General features: G+C 37.9%; 1 protein-coding gene across 1 annotated transcript in view; it reads left to right on the top strand.

The window, feature by feature from the left end:
- Positions 1–12,358, top strand: part of LOC130565144 (calpain-5-like) — a 20,120-nt gene extending 7,762 nt beyond the window's left edge. Inside the window, exons 2-13 of the mRNA XM_057351725.1 lie at positions 4,725–4,914; positions 5,536–5,667; positions 5,868–6,076; positions 6,306–6,498; positions 8,108–8,298; positions 8,491–8,568; positions 8,755–8,950; positions 9,229–9,351; positions 10,061–10,263; positions 10,550–10,671; positions 10,968–11,104; positions 11,390–12,358. Of these exons, the coding sequence (XP_057207708.1) occupies positions 4,750–4,914; positions 5,536–5,667; positions 5,868–6,076; positions 6,306–6,498; positions 8,108–8,298; positions 8,491–8,568; positions 8,755–8,950; positions 9,229–9,351; positions 10,061–10,263; positions 10,550–10,671; positions 10,968–11,104; positions 11,390–11,572 (1,932 nt within the window). The 5' untranslated portion in view covers positions 4,725–4,749 and the 3' untranslated portion in view covers positions 11,573–12,358. The remainder of the gene's footprint in view (positions 1–4,724; positions 4,915–5,535; positions 5,668–5,867; positions 6,077–6,305; positions 6,499–8,107; positions 8,299–8,490; positions 8,569–8,754; positions 8,951–9,228; positions 9,352–10,060; positions 10,264–10,549; positions 10,672–10,967; positions 11,105–11,389) is intronic.
- The last annotated feature ends 8,182 nt before the right edge of the window (positions 12,359–20,540 follow it).

Here is a 20,540-nt window from a genome sequence, read left to right on the forward strand (position 1 = left end):
GTCTACCCCTTGGTGAGCACCTGGAGGTGCTCATTAAAGGGGGGGGGGGGCTTCTGTCATGGCTCTGCTTCATTTAGTCATGTTTTTCTTGGTCCTGTAGCAGAGTCATGGCAAAGCCTTTGGTTATGTGTGGAGAGAAGCATATTATTGTCCTTTTGACAATAATATACGTTCTCTCCAGTGTCTTGTCATTGGCCCCGCTCCTCTTGTTTCCTTGTTATCTTTCCCTGAGTGTTTGATTTCCCACACCTGCCCCGTGTCGTTATCCCTCGTTTATCTTTCCTTTAAATACCCTCTTGTTTCTTTGTCTTGTGCTCGTGTATTGCGTGTATTGCGTTGTGTATGTGCTCGTGGTGTTACCCTGGTTCCTGTTCTCTGCCTTGTCCTTGATTTGTGAGTTTTGTGTGTTTGCCTTGATTTCCCTGCCATGTTTTTTGTAGACGTTTGGTCGAGTTTTTGAGTTAGGTTTTTTGCTTCTCTTTGGTTTTACGTTTTGCCCCCACGTGGGAAGTCTTTTGTTTTGTGTGTATATATATATATATATATATATCTCAGTTTCGTTTTCCCCATTGTGGGTGTTTTTGTTTTGTGTTTTTTGTAAAATAAACCCCTTCACCACGGCCTGCCTGCATCTGGGTTCTTTCACACCACGATCGTGACATGTAGTCTATAAGGATCCAGGCTCTGGATTATTGGTTTGCAGTGGGAGAGCGCAAGTCTTTAGAGAAGATCAGACCAGCATTCCAATTCTTCCTTACAATTGATGGGTGTCTACACTGTTGGCCAGAGAATCCAATAGAGAAACCCATGGGGGATTGGCTGAGACTCTGCTTAGGATGAGGAAAAAGGCCTGGGTCATTAAAGGTAGAAGAATAGCCCTAAAGGTTGTTGATGATTGCGTGCAGTGCAAGAAGGCCACAGCAAAGAAATGTCAGCAAATAATGGGAGACCTACCACTGGAGAGGTCACAACCTGTGTTACCTTTAGAATTTACTGCAGTAGATCTCTTTGGTCCTCATTATGTAAAAGATGATGTAAAGAAGAGGACTTCAATGAAAGTATGGGGAGTTTCATTGAGTTCATTCAAGTAGAGCAATCCGTGCAGAGTTAGCTAACCCCCAATCCACTGAAAGTTTCTTAATGGCCTTTCAAAGATTTGCAGCAATGAAAGGGTATCCCAGGAAAATATATTCGGATCCAGGTACAAATTTCATAGGTGCAAGGCCAGTTTTGCAAGAACTGTACAAGTTCCTAGATGATATTGACAAGTCTGCTTTGGAAGATAGGGCTTCACAGAATGGAACAGAGTGGATGTAGAAAATCCATCCGACCGATTCTCCTCATAGGAACGGAGCTGTGGAGGCATAATGTTAATCAACATAATGTTATTCGATTTACACAGAGGTGGGTAGAGTAGCCAAAATCTTTACTCAAGTAAAAGTACAAGTAACTAGAGAAATTGTTACTCAAGTAAAAGTAAAAGTCACTATTTTAAAAACTACTTAAGTAAAAGTAAAAAAGTATGCAATGAAAAAACTACTCAAGTAGCTAGTTACTTAGTTACTTTGTATCTGATTATATAGGCCTTCTACATTAAATTAATATTAACGCCAATATTTTAATATTACATTTTAATCAATATTTTTAATTATCATAAGCAGATATCTTTGCAATATACTAGAGAGACTAAAGAATAGACAAATACAGAAGAGACAAGCATTTCTGTAAATTTCATCTAGTCCTGATGTCAATGTAGTTTACACAACTTATTTAGAATAATAGACCATGTCAAACTAAAGCATGAACTAAACTCAGAGCATTTCCTAAGATGATGTAGAACATCTGCAGTGCTCTCTTAAATGAAATACACATTTTTGAACAAAGCTCATGTTTTCTCGTGTTGTGTCACGTGTGTGTTGTGAAACGCTCTTACTTGTAAACAAACAGTAAACAGTGAACCACACGCCCATCAACAAGTTTTCTTCCTTCTGTTCTTCAAATGTATATTTCTGCAAGCCCACGTCTCTGTGTCTGACAGGTAACGCGCATGTTGCTGTGTCTGACGAACAGGTCGCGCGGGTGCGCGCAAATGGCGGGCATTTATCATCGCTGGCAAACAATATGACACATTTGCAGTTTTGATTGTATAGATATAGATTAATATCCACTTCATCCAACGCTCTTTGTGTTCTGCGTGTTCTTAAGTTTCGCGCTACGAGGAGTGAGTAATCCTGCTTCAGATGATTCAGATCGTGCTGCGAACTGAACAAATCATTTGAACTGATTCATTAGCCTATTCAAATGGTTTTGCCCATTGTTCAATTAATGCTTTCAAAAGAATCGACTCAAAAGAATCGATCACTCGGGAATGCCCGTAAAAAGAGACGACAACCTTGAAATAAACAACGCGTTTTAAAAAGCATATTTTAAAATGAAGGAACGAAGGAACGTCACGCAATGTAAGTTATGTAACGAAGTAAAAGTACAGATTTTCTATTAGAAATTTACTCAAGTAAGAGTAAAAGTACACACTTTTAATTTTACTTAAAAAGTACATATTTTCCAAAATGTTACTCAAGTAAATGTAACGAAGTAAATGTAGCGCGTTACTACCCACCTCTGGATTTACATTAGTATATTTGTTGGCTCAAGTCGAGTTCATTGATATCAAAGTTGTCATATTCCACCATACTTCCTGTCTGTCATATTGAATTATATAAAAAACATACTTTTTCGAACTCCTCCTACAAAAGCTGTCTGATTTGCACTTAATTTTGTATAAAGTTTTGAGGGACACCCCTAAATAAAAGTTAATAAAAGCTTTTTGATTGATCAAATGGTTCTCAAATAGAGCCTTAACGAAATCAAGGCGAGCACACCAAATGGTCATGTGGCTGTATCTTCGCAACACTTTTGTGTATTGACACAAAATTTTGTATGCATCATCACTGGAATGACTTGTTCCCCTTTACACAAGTCATAAGCTATTATATTGGGCTCTTTATGCTTTTACATATCTGCTGTGCAGAAACTAACCTTCAGAAATGTCAACATGTATTTCCCTTTGTGCCCTTGTAGGGCTTGACCCCGTAATTGCTGCTTGCAGCTATATTGTTTTTTATTATCACAGAAACATTGTACATTTCTGTCCCAGCTTTTGTACTAATCTATTGCTGAAAAACTTTAATACTTAAGGCATAAAATGCTTGTGGTGTCAATTGCTTTTTGATAAAACTGTTTGCTAAATTGTTACTAATTGTAAATGATAAATGAGGATGAAAAATAAATTAAGGTTTCTGGAGTACCACATATAGGTCCTTTAAAGAGTTTTGAGAAGTTTGTTATTCATGTGTTACATAAAAAATAGGTAATGAAAGAACCATGTAAGAAATTTCGAAACTACCTTTTTGTGGCTGTACAAAGGAGGGGTCAGAATAAAAGAACAGAAGAGTATTCTAGAAGGTCAGTGGTGTAACATCCCCTCTCATCTGTCAGCCACGCCCCCCCCCCCCAGCATCAGCTCTTTCTCCCAGTTTCACCCGCTCCCTTTCACCGGACCTTTAACATCATGGACTACACTTCCCAAAACCCTTGAACCCGATTATCACTATGATTGCACTCACACCTGAACCTCATCCCCTGAACACCTATATACAGTATGCAATGTCTTTTGTTGTGTTCTTTGTCGTGTCGAGTTGTATATTGTCAGTTGTATTATGGTTTGCACTAGTTTGGCATTTTGATACCTTTATAATTATATTTACCTGTGGATGTTACCTGTTATTTGTACTTACCTGTGGATATTACCTGTAATTTGTACTTACCTGTTGATGTTACCTGTCGTTTTATTACTCCCCTGGGGATGTTACCTGTTACCTGGAATGTTTCACCTGTCTTCAGTTCACATGTTAACCCTGCAATAAATCCAAGTCAACTTCAGTTCTTCGTGTGGCATCGTCCATCAGCCTGTAATTGTTACAAGCGGAGTCAAGATCAGAAACTGTAGAGGAATGCACAGTTCGTCATTGTCAATTAGAAACATTGAAGGTTTTAATTTCTTGAGTGCTGTGAGCTTGGCATGGAAATCTTGTGTACTGTATATTTCATGAAAGTCTCCTGTATATTTGAGTCTCACTGTATATTGAGATATATTACAGTGTTTTTACATAGTATAGTTTTTCTGAGATACACTGTATAATTTTACAAATGTGTTCAGTTCTGGGCACTCAAATCTCTGGGTATATAAAGCACAGTATTGTATAAATGAATAAATCCCATTTATAACCTCCACAGGGATATGAAATTTTAATGAAAAATTTTACAGACAGGCCTGCTGTGAGCTCAGTTATTGTTTTCATCATTATAATAAAACATGTCTGATGATATCTAATGAGCTTTTAAAAAACAAAAACCTATCAACATGTTATAGATTCTGCAAGCGGAACTTATGATCCCAACTGTATGTGTAATAGAAGATACATTATCACTACTATTTCTGCCTGTAAACATATGCTATGGCTCTTAGGTCTAAATGCTCCATTATTTGTTTCACTTTAGATAAAAGCATCAGCTGCATGAATAAATGTAAATGCATATATTAGCCATAATACATCGTTATGGCCATTGGTGGTTGAAAAACACACGTCAATTAACCAACATCAGGTACTCATCATTAGTCTAGTACTCCAACATTTACTTTACAATTTATTTTATGTTATTCTCAGGTTGCATCAAAGGAAAGGCAGAATTATGTTCTCTGCAGTGATACCTTACAAGAACCAGGACTATCATGCACTGAAGAAGGAATGTTTGGAGAGTAAGAAGTTATTCGAAGATCCAGAGTTTCCCTGCACTAATGCATCCCTCTTCTACAAAACACCTCTCTCTGGAAGAGTTGAATGGAAGCGACCAAGTGTAAGTGACCACTCAAGAATTTTTAAAGACAGAGATGTCTTGGTTTTTTTATGTTAGTTTGTTCTTCACAGCTGCTGGGTTGTTTCCTCTCATGGTTGGGTAAAGAAAACCCAGCAATTGGCATTAAAAATAACCCAACATTGAGACACTTTAACCCAGCAGTGTGTTCTGTCCAATATCTACCCAGCATAGGTCAAAAACAACCCAGAACATTTTAGAGTGAATGTTCTGCAGATTTTTAATCCAACACTGGGTTGATAAAAACTGCATTTTTAGTATAGGTTGACCTATATAATGCATAAAGTACAGGAAAGTCTTTGTCAACATGCCTACCAGTTTGGATGTGAACATACAGCCATATGACCGCTTCTACAACAAAAATGTCAGTAACCAAACAGATCTAATCCCCCATTGTCTCACAGTATTTAATTTCCCTATATGGCAGTAAATGAGCGATGAGATCTGTTTGCTTTCTGACATTCTTCCAAATATCTTCCTTTGTGTACATCAGAACAATGACATTTTTACAGGTTTGAAACAACCTGATGGTGAGTAAATGATAACAGAATTTTCATTTTTGGGTGAACTATCCCTTTAAGTGTCTCTTCATTCTTTCTACAGGAAATAAGTGAAGACCCACATCTATTTGTAGATGGGATCAGTACGCATGATCTGAATCAGGGAGAGGTGGGAAACTGCTGGTTTGTAGCAGCCTGCTCCTGTTTGGCACTCAAACCAGACCTCTGGCAGAAGGTTAGTGGGTTTATTATCTCTCCTGTTGTATCTGATTAATTGTTTGTGATTGTATATTATTTCCACAATCATGCCTTTGTTCTCCCTGTGTATATTTAGTTGTCTGCTAGTGTTAGTGTGTAAGATCGTGTAAAATTCAAAATATATGTACCACATACACTACTTAAATAATATAATAAATTCCTTCAATACCATTTAAGGTGATTCCAAATTGGAAAGAGCAGGAGTGGAATTCCAAACATCCAGAGAACTATGCCGGAATTTTTCACTTTCAGTTCTGGATTTTCGGAAAGTGGACCGATGTGGTAGTGGATGATCGTCTGCCCACACTCAATGGGAAACTCATATACTGCCACTCAAAAGTCAGCAATGAGTTTTGGAGTCCTCTACTTGAGAAAGCATATGCAAAGTTAGTTTTCTTTTAGCACACATATTTTAATACATATGAAACTTCCATAGTCATCCTTTTAAAAAGTGCACAAGCTGATCTCAACGAGTATCAACATTAGACAAAATACACACTACACTTTTAAATAATATTCAAACATATTACTAAATTAATCAGACGGTCAACAAGGATTCATGTTTTTGAACTAAATTGTGTTATACTTATTAAGCTTCCAACTTTGTTTCCATAGACTGTCTGGTTGTTATGAGTCTCTGAATGGAGGGAACACCGGAGATGCAATGGTGGATTTTAGTGGTGCAGTGGCAGAGGCTATTGATCTGCAAGTGGGTGATTATTGCACTAATCCTGCAGCCCAAAACAAACTGTTCTCAGATCTGTTGAAAGTGCAAGACAGAGGGGGCATAATCAGCTGTTCAATACGGGTAAGTACTATGCTAGTGAAAACTAAATAAAATGCTGCTCTGCACTACTTTTTATTTCAATGAAATGTGCGTTCTCTCTGTCCAAATGATTTGGAGAGGTGTAAATGCAACATTTTTTTCTAGGCCAGTTTTACTATATACTTTAAAACACAACTTTAAAGTCGTGTTTTAAAAGCTTACTGTAGTCATTAAGTGTATTAAGAAGCATTACACAAATGCATTTGATTGGATTGTAAAAAAGGAGCTAAGCTAGTAAGCACTGGTTGCATGTTGCAAATTTTGGTGAATCTAGGTAATTGTATTTAGTGGGGGATGCCACATGGGTTGCCTGGACAGTTTTTGCCCCTTAAATAGAAATACAGCTTGCAGAATTCAGAACTTGCTTTATTGAAATGGAATCTGAGTGACTCAACTGTCCCAGAGCAACACAGTTAATTTTCCCACTTTGAAGTTTATGGGAGTTGCTCTCGGCAATAGCTGCACAAATTGCTGGTAAAGAGGCAATTTCACATTTGCTTCACTGCGCGATTACTAGTAGTGCAAAATCTTTCAAGTAGTCTGTTAAGGATGGTTCAGTACAATATCAAGTCACAAATTAGATATTCAACAGACTGTAAATTGTCTTTTTAACTGAACTAAACTAAGCTTACATTACTTCCTTAGCCATCAATGGCAAATGCAGCTTTAGGACATGCTACAAATCGAAAGAAAATGTACACAAATGAGATCGTACAAATTCATAAGAATTAGCCCAAATTAGTCACATCGTAAAATAGTTGATAGCCATGAGATTATGTTGCTGCTCACTTCAACACATCCTACTGTGTGCTTTTTATACTGTAGTGGTGATCCAGAACATTACGACCAGTATTTTGTATTTTATATATGCAACTGCACATATTTGTATGAGTCTCCTATATGGGAACTTCTGAGTGTCTGTGAGAACTGTCATCTTGTAACCAAGCCAAGTTTTTTGATGCCTGACACAGTTGAAAAGCAGATAAGAAAACAATTAAAAAGTTGTGGCAGAATTCGATTTCGCAACAGTGGAAAAAGATTGCCTGGTTCGATGAGTCCCATTTTCATTGATCTTTTGAAATAAAAATTATCATTCAAATTCATCTTTATTTTATGTGTTTATGTGAATTTTCTCTCTTTTTTTAGGCTGATGAAAATATGAGTGTATGGAGAGAGAGTTTGTAATCATTCTGAAGACAAAATGTTAAATGGCTGTAATGTCACAATTATTGTGAATGCTGGCAAGTCTTGCCATTTAAATTTGAATATCTGGGTTAAAAAATGAAGAACTATAAACTGTACACACTGTCAAAGCAATTTTTTTGTCAGGGAAAGAATATGACTACCATCATAAAATCCCACTGAAGGCGTGTTGAGTGAACCCTTGTGCAGTATATTAACAAACAATAACATCAAGCATAAACAAAGACTTGCCATTCTTGTCCTTGACAAACAAGAAATGTACTTTATAAATAAATGTGCATTATTTTTGCACAAAGTAAAAAAAACAGTAACTGTTTTTTGTAAATGTCAATGTCACACATTTTAACTTTAGAATCTTATCTTCTACCTTCATTTCTGTGTTCGACAGGCATCTACTCATGAGCGAGAGCTGCGCTTAGCGAATGGTCTGGTCAAGGGTCATGCCTACTCGGTCACAGCCGTTAAGAAAGTACGTCTGGGACATGGTCTTGTAGCCTACTTCAAGAATGAAACCCTCCCTCTGATCTGTATGAGAAACCCGTGGGGCAAACATGAGTGGAATGGAGCTTGGAGCGACAGGTGAGTGGGATGGTTATTTCCGGCCACAATGAAGCACAGTGTTCTGAAGGTATTATAAAAAGACATCTCAATGGAGAATGTTGGTATAATGTATACCTTTCAAGCCAGCCCTACCACAAGCTCAAAGGTTGTTCAGCAACGATATGCTTTTGTAGAAGTGGCTAACCTTTACTTTTACTTGCTCCTCTACAGCTCTGAAGAATGGAGGAAGGTTGGTGATATGGAGAGGAAAAAACTAGGCATCACTGTAATGGACGATGGAGAATTTTGGTGAGTGATGATTGGATATTTGTTCAAGAAGCAGTTAATACACACAATGAAACAACATTCACTTTTGATATATACGTTTATTGGGGTAAAATTGTGTCCTGTGGTAGTCACAATAGCACCACATTTTTGCGTGAACTATCCCTTTAACTTCTTTAATGACGTTGACTTGTATCATTCTCTTTGCAGGATGTCATTTGAGGATTGGTGTAAGAATTTCACAGATTCTGATGTGTGTCGGCTGATCAATACATCAGTTTTGAGTGTCCAGAAGACTTGGGATGAGGTGGTGCATTTCGGAACCTGGTCAAAGCATGCAGATCCACTGCAAAACCGCTGTGGAGGCTGCATGAACCACAAACAGACCTTCCTTCAGAACCCACAGGTACTGTACATACAACTTCATGTGTGTTTCCTTTTCGGACCAATTTCTGATCCATGCACCTAAGATAGAAGGTTTCTCTGCGATGAAATCTTCCATGGAGCTCAATCTAGCAAAGAAAAACATTGTCCAAAAAAACATTTCGGGTCAGTCAAAACAAAGATTCCAGCAGAAGGCGTGACTTTTCCAAATACCAACACCATGAAACAGCATTTAGTTCCCTTAAAAGGGGACTTGTTCATGCAGACAAACACTAAAAGTTGTTATGTACCCCCCCCCAGTACATGTTTGATGTGACTAAAGAGGAAGATGAGGTGCTGATATCTCTGCAGCAGAAAGACAAGAAGATCCACAAACCTCATGGAATGGGAGAAAATCTGACCATCGGGTTCGCTGTTTTCAAGGTATACACAAGAAATGTACTGTATGACAAGGGTGAATAAATGGACAATACAGTCATTTTAATAATATGATAATAAATCAGCCTGATTATATTCAGTCTGATAAAAGAAGTTGTCAACCTTTTTCATTATGTGTATGTTTCCATCATGTTTTTATTGTCCTAGATAATTATATAATTACACCAAAACCATTACAAAGTTCCAGTTATTTTTCTGTCTCATTATTTTTCACATTATTGAAATGTTGGTGTTTTTTACACCATTTACATGCATATTTAGAATATTGCATATTTAATCATTCAGAAAATCATGCAGAATTTTTGATTACGATAATGTATCCTGAATTGTTTGAACTTGTTATATTCTTCTTGGTAATTTTCTTTATTTTCAAGTAATAGATTGTTGTAATATAAATTACAACAATCTGTTTGAGGTGAAATATGACCAGGACATGTATGTTGAGAGATTTAGATGAGCAGACCTGATATTAACACAATGTATATGTAAATTTATAATGAATGGAGTGAATATAATTTCCTTTATGAGGGTGAAATAGAATCTCCCCTCCAGAGATTCACTCTTTTGGTGCATCACACACAAAACATAATGATTTTTGTATCATGCTTGTGTTAATATTCAAATATTTACCATGCCTACGGTATTAGCCTTAACTATTCACAAATGTCACATAATAAACATGTTTTGCACGCAGGTTGAGTTGAACAGAAAATACCGCATGCATGACATCATTACCCAGCAGAATGTTGCTACGTCAACTTACATTAATGCACGGACTGTGTTTATGAGGAATGTGCTACAAGAGGGTCGATACGTCATCATTCCTTCCACGTTTAGGCCGGAAGTCCTGGGAGATTTCATTATCAGAGTCTTCACAGATGTGAATTCTGACTTCAGGTATAGTTCTTTTCATGTTTTTATCTAAAAGAACTGTGTAGTTTCTTAATACTGACAACGTGTGATAACTGGGTAAAAAAGTCTGAAACCACACAATGCTTTTATTTTGAAATTTTGCTCACAATTTACATGGTCTGTGTCATACAGTTGCTTACATTATTGCCTCATGAACACAACAGCTCATATACAGTAATATTATATAACATATCATATCTGTCATTACACATAGCAAAATTTACCATTGAACATACTGTATATGTTTGTCTATTTCATATTCTTTTCTCAGGGAACTCGTCCTTGATAAACCCCATGTACAATGCTGGTCATCATTTTTGGGTTATCCCCAGGCAGTCACTCAAATTTATGTGCACAGTGCAGATGGGCTCCAAAGTCAAGACAGCAACGGAGGTAAACGTGTGATCTAAGCATTAATACAATCTAAAAAATAAATATTTGCATTCAATTCCAGATCTGTAAGATTTTGTAGACCACAGAATAGATAGTTTTGTTCTTTTCCATTCAATGAACACATAGTGACCAGGGACAGTCAGGCTTCAAATAGAACACAAAATAACAAAACAAGCATTGAAAAAAAATAGAATTCCACAAATATAGCAGTCCATTCAAACTGCATTAACCAACTTCATGATTATATCATATACAATACATGAATAATGAAATCATCCTTCTTGTCTTTGGTTCAGGTGCTGACCCCTACCTTCTAATATCCTGTGAGGGCTCCAAAGTCCAATGCGCAGTAAGAAAAGACACACGGAACCCTTCGTTTGACACCAGGGCCATCTTCTATAGGAAAAAACCACACAAACCAATCACTGTTCAGGTAGCAATGTTTTATGCTGTTATACAGATAAACATATACGTAATTGTCTATTTATGCATCTCACAAATCTTTTTTTTTCAAACATTGTGTAACATTAGGAAGGTTAATGACATCAAATAAATTAGCATAACTTTTGTTTTACTTGTTTTATTTACTGCTTGCTCTAGCTATTTTAAATAATATGATCACCTTTTGTCTGCACTTTGTTTATAATTGGTTATGTTTGTTAATTGGTAAGAATTACTGTAAAAATATATATATTGCCATCTGCTTGTTCACTTACAGGTGTGGAACAGGGATGCTGTGAAGGACGAGTTCATGGGTCAGGTGGTCCTCACAGCCTCTCCAGAGGACTCATCGGACCCCAAGAAACTACAGCTAAGGAAGCGAGGCAGGGAAATGGCTGATGAGATGCCTGGTACCATAAACCTCAGAATCATCACATCTAGAGAACTTATATCTATGTGATTTCATAAGTGACTGAAAGTTTACATTTACCTTACAAATGAGGAAACATTACAACTAATTTGTCATTTTGACTTGAAATCAAAATGAGCAAATGTACAGTGATGGAAATATAAGTGCAGAAAGTGGAGCTCCATGATTTGCCTCCTGATACAGATGGATATTGAAGGAAAGCCCTTAGCAACCAAAAGTACATTGACTTGGCAACCTCCAGCATTTTAATATATGTGATATGTGTATAGTGTGAAAGTCCCTTATTTAATACTCAGATATAGCCAAAACTATCAACAAGCTGCCACCTGATTGTCTTAATAAAGGACTGACAAATTCCCCTTAAAAAGTGATTGTTTAGGCAAGCCATATTCACACTATCAAATTGTAGAGGACAAATATTATACTTACATATCATCACTGTATGATTTCATGGTGAAATAAAAGTTGAGCTAATAAGTTTACAACAGATATCCAATAGTGAAGTGCATACTGTGAACATTTACTTTTTGTGCAAACACTGCAGCTACATTTTGTTTTATAAGAAGACATTTATATAATTATTATTTTTTGTTATTCCACTGTAAAATTGCAAAATGTAAACATTTTGAAAATGAATTAGAATATTTGTTCTCTAACTGTACTATTACAATTAAAAAATGAATTGAATATAGTTGGGTGTCTCATTTTCATTATAAAGTTCACACATGTTGTTACACTGATAACACATTTACATCACCTATAATGTTTTTTACATCTGGATTTTTATTTAAGTGTTTGCTCACCTGCCTTCCTTTTATGGCTGCTCATTGCATTTCTCTTTCCGTTTCTTTGTTTATAAAGTGCTCACTGGTCAGTCAAGTTCTTCTAATCCTTAAGAGAAGAGTGACAAAAATGTGGACAGAGAAGTTATTCCTGTTTTGTGTGTTGTGTGTGTGCATTCATAGTAAAGAGCACTGACTTGGAGTAAATACATACAGTAGTTGTCACAAAAGCTATATTTTAGTAGTAACTACAGCACTTTGAGAACATCTCAGTCAGCTCTTTATAGTTCAATGGAAGGTGCACTAACCATGGAGTCGGGCATTGGATCTGTTCCAAAATGTAAAACTGTTCGATGCACTGAAGAACTTTCTTTCAAAAAATTCCCACAGTGCTCCTAAAAAAGGAAGCATTGTTGCTTACTTTGCCAGCGTCTCTCCCCTAACGACATCTGTGCATTTTACACTGTAAAATATGTCTGAATCTATCATGCATACTCCCGACTAGGGAGCCATCCCATGAATATGTTTCCACTTTTAGGTAGTGTACTGCTTTTCTTTTTTAGTGGGGAAACAGCTTACAATGTCACTTGGTTGTACTGTCATGCTGCTTTCTATAGCTATTCTAATAGCTATCTGTTGTTTGAAAGTCACATTTCTATGTCACAGCAAATTCTGCACTTCAGAAATATTTCACAGTTACAGCATGGTTTTTTTTCTACCAACTATCAACATCAGAAAGTGTTTATATTTATTTGAATATATCGGTTGTGACGTCAGGTGGCCAAAACTCAATGTCACGACAACTTCTAACATTATTTTGACATAGAAAACTGACAGCTGGTTGTGATGTAAAATCCCACTGCTAATTCATGCCTTCTACACGTTGATAAACCCTGTACAGGCAGTCAGTTAATCTGAAACACATACATACACTCCCACTCTCTGATGATTTCTACTTTGGGCACTAGATGGTGCAAACTGCTGCATTGTGGATTGAACCTTACAGCCAAAAAAAATCCATGTTTTCAGTCCTTGTCTATTAGCCATCTACTGTATAGGCAGTGTATTTCTTAAAGTTGAAAATGGCAGTGACATGACTACTTTCAGGAAAAACAGTGACACACTGCAGCACTCATGAAGTGATTTAGGGTCTCACGTTGTGTTATAATTTGCGATATCAAGCCTAATCTGTGAAAAGTTATATTAGGTATATAAGGTCATTATTTGCATTGACACATCGCTAGATCGTAGGACATCTAATTCAATGAAGCCTCATATTTTAAAATAAATATGAACCCACTTCCCTATTTTTGATCTCTACTTGTGCCTCAATTCTTGTGCTAATGTGGGCCCACCACAGCCCCTAGCCACCATCTGTTGGCCTTTAGGGCCAGCGGTAGGTTATGTGGGTTACTGTGCTGGCCAGACGCTCCCTTGCTTTGTCAGTGTGTGCCCAAGCAGAACACAAAGACAAAAAACCCTAAGCCGAGGACCCCTGCACGTTCGCAACAATTAGCCATATGAGCTCCAAGCCATAGAAAATTGCTGCTCATGTGATGGGTGAAACTGTGAGAGAGAATGAATTAGGAGGAAAAAAATAGAGGTCATATCAATATAATGCCCTCCCTGGGCAGCCAGTGTTAGGGAGCTAACAGAGGCCCTGATCTGAGGTTGTTTTCCTTTTTTATTGTTTTAGAAAGTATCTATACTAGAGCCTCTTTATGTGACGTGAGAATGTGAGATGACATTTAAAAAAACATTAGTGTGGTTATTAAGTTCATGATTGCATTAAGGTGTAATTTTTTTATGCTATACCAATGTATGTCGCAAAGTAGCTTATTACTGAAAAAGTACCTGAAGTCTCCATCTACATTGAATTTACATCTCCTACTCTTCGTGTATTTGTTTTTCTGTTCATATTTCTCTATAAACAATTTAAGAAGAAACATTTCAGATAAAGTCGAGACCTAAATGAAATACAACAGATCACTATATCAAATCTCATGACCTATGAAAGAGGAACCTCTGAGCAATATGATGATTTTTGATAAATATTTTTAATATCTTTAAAAAAATGTTAGTTTAATATTTTATCCAGTATATTAAGACACAAATAATGGGAACATAAGAATGTACTGCATAACAGGAATGACCTTGCTTTGGCTCTAGACAGTCTCTGCTCGCCACAGGCCAGCTCAACCAGAACACTCCCATTGGCTTGTTACAGAAAGGTTTGTTTGAAAAAGCTTCTTCCAGTGTTATTTTCAAGGATTCCATCTGTTTCACTGGTGAGTTACCTTGCTGATAGAAAAAGAAAAAGAGGGAAGGGACAGTTAAAGGATGGCAGCTGTTTTGCCGGTGCAAAGCAGAACACACCCTTTTCAAAACACACAAACTGAACTCCTGTTGTCATCCATCCTCTTCCCAGTGTGTGCGTTTCAGTGTATCAGGGTGTGATGTGGCTGTTTGCATCCTGATTAGTTATTGAACAGGCCAACATCAAAGACGCACCACATGTCACATAACTGGTCTTGCCATACAATAGGGACAGCTGTCAGGGGGTTGGGTGTTAGAGGCCAGAGTAGAGCCTTCCTTTGATTGGTCTTTTTAACTGGACTAAAACCCGATTGGCTTTCAGAATAAATTTATGCGCATCTGTGTGAGCAGTAACATGAAGCAGTGATTAATAACAACGCAGAAGCGGGAATTACTAGAAAAGATCCAGGGTGTTAGAGGAAAGGTGTGGGGTACAGCTAAACATTTTTTGGTGTTGGGTTGGCAATGTCACGAAAGGCAGTGAAAAGAACCCAGATGCAAGCAGGCGTGAAGGGGTTAACACCAAAGGCTTTTATTCTTAACAAAAAGACACAACAAAACACCCACAATGGGGAAAAAACGGACATGGTAACAAAACAAGGATACAAACAAAAGACTTCCCACGATGGGGCAAAACTAGAAAATAACAAAACCAACTCACGACACAACGTCCAGGGAAAGGAAAACCAAAAAAGCAAACAAGACAAGGTAACTATTCAACACGGTAAACGCACAAGGAACAAGGGACACGTACATGTATACAATACACGAGCAACAAGACAAAGAAACATGAGGACTATTTAAAGGGAACACAAACAAAGGATAATGACACAGGGCAGGTGAGGGTAATTAAACACGGCCGGGAAACAATACAGGAAAAGAGAGGGGCGGGGCCAATGACGAGACACCGGAGAGAACGCATATTATTGTCAAAAGGACAATAATATGTTTCTCTCCACACATAACCAAAGGCTTTGTCACGGCTCTGCCACAAGACCAAGAAAACCATGACAAGATAAGGCAGAGCCGTGACAGGCAAACCCTTGCGAATGATATGCTTTTTTTATATTATTATTATATTATTTTTAGAGTCTTTATTAAAAGAACAGCACAGTACTCTGAAAGAAATATGTGACAAAACAGAGTGTAGTTATGTTCTCAAATGATTGTTTAAGGTTTGTGTTTTTAAATATTTGTGGTTGTGAAACTGCACTTACCATCTGTAAACTTCTGTATCTTTAATAACAACTGATTTAGCATATACTGTATCAGTTAGACTAATGATTATAATGTAAAAGTGTGCTATAGCTCTAGACATGTGTGTTATATTGCTAAACTATATGACAGCACGTGGGTTTGACAGCTTAGAAAAACATTAGCAGTTCTAATCATACTCTACTCAGTTTTGCTGAAATTTGATATCACAATACAAAAAACTTGAGAGAAAAGAATACGTAAAGGATTTAGAAAAATATCAGTTTACATTTCCAAACATTTCCTTTGCCATTAATCGTAATAATCCAGTGAGATTTTTGTATGCACGTGGAGTCTGACTTCAGCTGTTAAGGTCCACACAGAGATCTGGTCTCACCATCATCGAGTCCATCTATTATTACATTGAGAAAGAGATTGTTGATAGTAGCTTTGCAAAATCTTTGAAACATTGCCACATTTCTCTTTCTTTATGTAAAACTGCATGTTTAATAAATGTGACCACCACATCCTTTTACAGTAAGAGTGATGAACAGTCATGTTGTCTGTCTGTAAGGGGGCCAGTGACATCACCTCATCCTATTGCATGGATGAGGTGTTTGGACATTCTGCTAAATAACAAACTTTGTAACGGTATGGTGAACTATCCCTTTAAAATCCCCCAAATTATCATACAATTCCTCATTCTCTTTCGTTCTGTTTGTTATTGTCTCTGTAAAGCATTATTAGTTTTCTACCAAAGAGCAGCAGATCACAGATGGATTGTATTGGGGGATTTTGAGATGAAGGTTCAATCTTCCATTTCTGTCAACTAGCTACACACACACGCACACACACACACACACACACACACACACACACACACACACGCACGCACATGCGCACACACACACACACACACTGGTTTATTATCTCTGTGGGGACAGTCCATAGCGTAATGTTTTTTATACTGTACAAACTGTAAATTTTATCCCCTACCCCTAACCCAACCCCTAAACCTAAAGATCATAGAAAACTTTTTGCATTTTTAGATTTTTTAAAAATATTGTTCTGTACAATTTATAAGCTTGTTTGTGTCACGACCAGAGCGTGGTGGAAGAGAGAACCCAAGCGCAGGCAAGCAGTGAAGGGGTTAACAAAAAGACTATTCAAAAACACAAAACAAAACACCCTCGATGGGGGAAAACGAAACTAAGAATCTATATTGTGGGAATATTTTTTAGATAAAAGTATGATTTAAATATCAATATAATCAATAAGTGTTTTCTTTCATTTGTTTCATTAAGCTGTGTGTTTTGGTCATGTGCTTTCTATTTCACTCAGTGGAAAGTTACTGGGGCAAACAAAGAAAACAGAGAAAGTTGGGGGTTGGAGTCGTAAATTATCTAGATAAACACACACACATATAAAGAGTCACAAAGAAAAATAAATGTTATGAATCAATCCACTGCATATGTTCTAAGTATAATCATGAGTTGTGATGTGTTTTAATGAATCATAGGATTAAGAAACAACGCTATATAATTAAAAACATTAGATGATTAAGTGTTTTCTTTTTACTAAAAGAATGTTAAGAATGTTGGTTGTTGTCCGGCCACAGGAACTGTTTTTAGGAGACCGCTCCTGCAAAAGAAATGCCCCTGGAGAACATTCCTCAAACTAGGCCGAACCACAGGATGATAGTTTTGAAAGTTTTATTTTCAGGAACTACAGAAAACGTGGCGTATAGGTGATTGGTGGAAAGGGAGCAAAAAGCAGAGGAGGAGTCAGAAGATACGAGCGACGTCACATACTTTATAAATATGGGTGTATTTGAATATTTTGGGTTGTTGGTTTTGGTGAGAGGGTCGATACTGGCAACCCAAAGCTTTGTTACTCTTTTACATCTGATAATAAAACTCTGCTATTACTTTTGGAGCAAATGTCTCGTGTCAAATTTCTGAACATGCAGGACTGCCTTTAAAGTCCAACAAATGTCGGTATTTGCAGCGATTTATGAGAGCTTTGCCATTCGTAGTCGAGGCAGAACGAATCCGGATTCAACACACAGGTCGACCTATAAAAAACAAGGTAAGCAGAAGCCTGTTTATATCAAATTCTGCTTTGAATATACTCAAATTGCTGTGTTGAATTGATGAACATTCATGTAAGAAAGTAAGTTATGTAAAAAGAAGTTTAAAACACAGATTTAAATAAACATTATGTAAGACGTTGCGTCATAAGAAAACTTGGATGAGAGTATTCTTCGCGGGTTGAGGCCCTCGATTTTTGAAATAAATCGTAAATTCTGCGGGTTAGAGGCCCTCGATTTGAAATAAATCGTAAATTCTGCGGGTTTGAGGCCCTCGATTTAAATAAATCGTAAATTCCGGGTTGAGGCCCTCGATTTAAATAAATCGTAAATTCTGCGGGTTGAGGCCCTCGATTTTAATAAATCGTAAATTCTCCGGGTTAGAGGCCCTCGATTTGAATAAATCGTAAATTCTCCGGGTTTGGAGGCCCTCGATTTGAAATGAAATCGTAAATTCTTCGGGTTTGAGGCCCTCGATTGAAATAACGAATTAGGTTGGCCGTAAAGTTCGTATTGTCGGGTTAGAGTCCCCGAGTCGGCGAACTCGTAAAGGAATATTCCACAAATTGTTTGTTGTGTGTTAAATGTCTAAAAGTTGAATGTGAAGACTGGATAAAGGCGATTGAAGAAAAGACGTTGCGTCACAGAGACTCGTTGAGAAACTGAGACGTTGCGTCAGTAATTAAGTGACTTAATTTGGAAAACTGGTCACAAAGACCACCTTATACTATAAATTGGAATACATAAGGCTGTAAAAGATTGTGAACAGTACAATTGTGTGTAAAATGGCTGAATTTCAAAAAGAATGTGATGAATACGGATGTCAACCAGTATTGGTACAATGGCAAAAGGTTAAAGATATGTTATTAGCACAGACTGAGCCAGAAGACGGAAAGAAAAGACAGAAAGAGATTGATAAATGTTGGATAGCGTTGTGTGATGATCAAGGGTGGGGCAGAGAGGAAAAAATTGTGACTCCTCTTGCGCCAAAAGTCAGGGAGATGGAAAAGAAAGCACATAATAAGTTACGTAGACATGTTGAAGAGAAAGACAAGGTTAAGTGGTATAATACAGGGAGACATCATTGCGAGGAAGAAAGTCTAAAAAGACATTAAGAATGTGGACAAGGGTCGCGCTGATAACCACAGCACTCAGCTCACAGAAACCACAGAGTAGAGAAAGAATTGAGGAAGTGAATAGCTCAGCAGCCAAAGACAGAAAGGAAGAAAAAACAGGAAGCATTCAGGCAAACCCAACAGCGCCTCCCCTTCAGAAACACATACCTTCAATATATCCTTCATTAAGCCATCCTCCGCCATATGAGCCGTCCCACCAGCAGATGGTGGTAGAGATAAACAATGGAGAAGTAGATGTAGACCTAACAGAAGTTACAAACCAGATACAGGCTTTGGAACAGAGATTTGACCACCTGGTTAAGGCAGTAAGGAAGGATGTGGATGACACATTACATAAAGCTAGAGCAGCCATAGAAGTAGTGGAGAACACCCAGGGTAGTGAGAAAGCAAATTCAACGGATGAAGGAGAGGAAGCAGATGATGAGAGTGTGAGTGAGGAAGAGGAAGGGGATCCAGGGTATAGACCAACGCTCCCACAACCAGTACATACATCCACACCCCGTGATTTAAAGAAAGAGAAGGAATCAGTGAAGGTACAAATTACTGGGGACATGATTGTTGATGGACCAATAGCAGGCAGATTACGAAGCAAAACGAGACCAGAGAGGGAGTTTGTTTTATATGGGCCAGGTAACCAGCTAATGGCACCTCAAATGCAGGCACCGTTGATGCAGAGACCAGGCGGGAATTCACAGTACCAACCATGGTCACATAGTGATATGACAGCTATAGTAAGTAAACTACCACCCATCACCTCGGGGGGCAGCAGATGGCTAAGTAAATTAACCATCCTATGTCATGGAACTTGTTTGGCTTTGGGTGACTTAAGATGCCTGTTAGGACAGATACTGACAGCCTCGCAGATGCAGAATCTGGAACTCGAGGCTCACACAACACTGGAGGATTGCAAAAATTGATGCCACCAATGTTCGAGAGCTCTCATCATTTGTTTGTCACTGACATGGCTTACCCCATGGGCTTGTGTTAACATTGAACCGGTCAGAGAGACAGGCAATGCCGGGCGTCCATCTGGCGCTTGCCATAGACCATCACTAGCACAGATGCCTCCATGCTGTGACCAGACTGATTGTTCTTCAGGACTAGATATCTGTTGTTCCTTTATCAGATATTCTCTAGTGAATCTTGGCAAAAGATCAGTATAAGCTCTGTCAGATCTCAGCACCTGCTGAGTTGCAACATAGCCAGCCGCAGTTTTGGCAGCTAGATCAGCTGCATTGTTACCATCAGTTGATAGGGGAATCATTTTTGGAATGTCCTGGACATTTAATAACTGCTACCTCTTTGGGTATCATCAGAGCCTCTAAAAGGTCTCTGGCTTCGCATGCATGCGTGATTGGTCTGATCTGAGGATGTGATAAAACCACACCTCTGCCATAAGGGCAATTCCACGTGGACAGCTGTTACAACATATGCTGAATCGGAATATATGTTCACACTGGTCTCACCAGCGTAGTACAGGG

The sequence above is a fragment of the Triplophysa rosa genome, linkage group LG2 (assembly GCF_024868665.1).
Source record: "Triplophysa rosa linkage group LG2, Trosa_1v2, whole genome shotgun sequence".
In the NCBI taxonomy this organism is placed as follows: Eukaryota; Metazoa; Chordata; class Actinopteri; order Cypriniformes; family Nemacheilidae; genus Triplophysa; species Triplophysa rosa.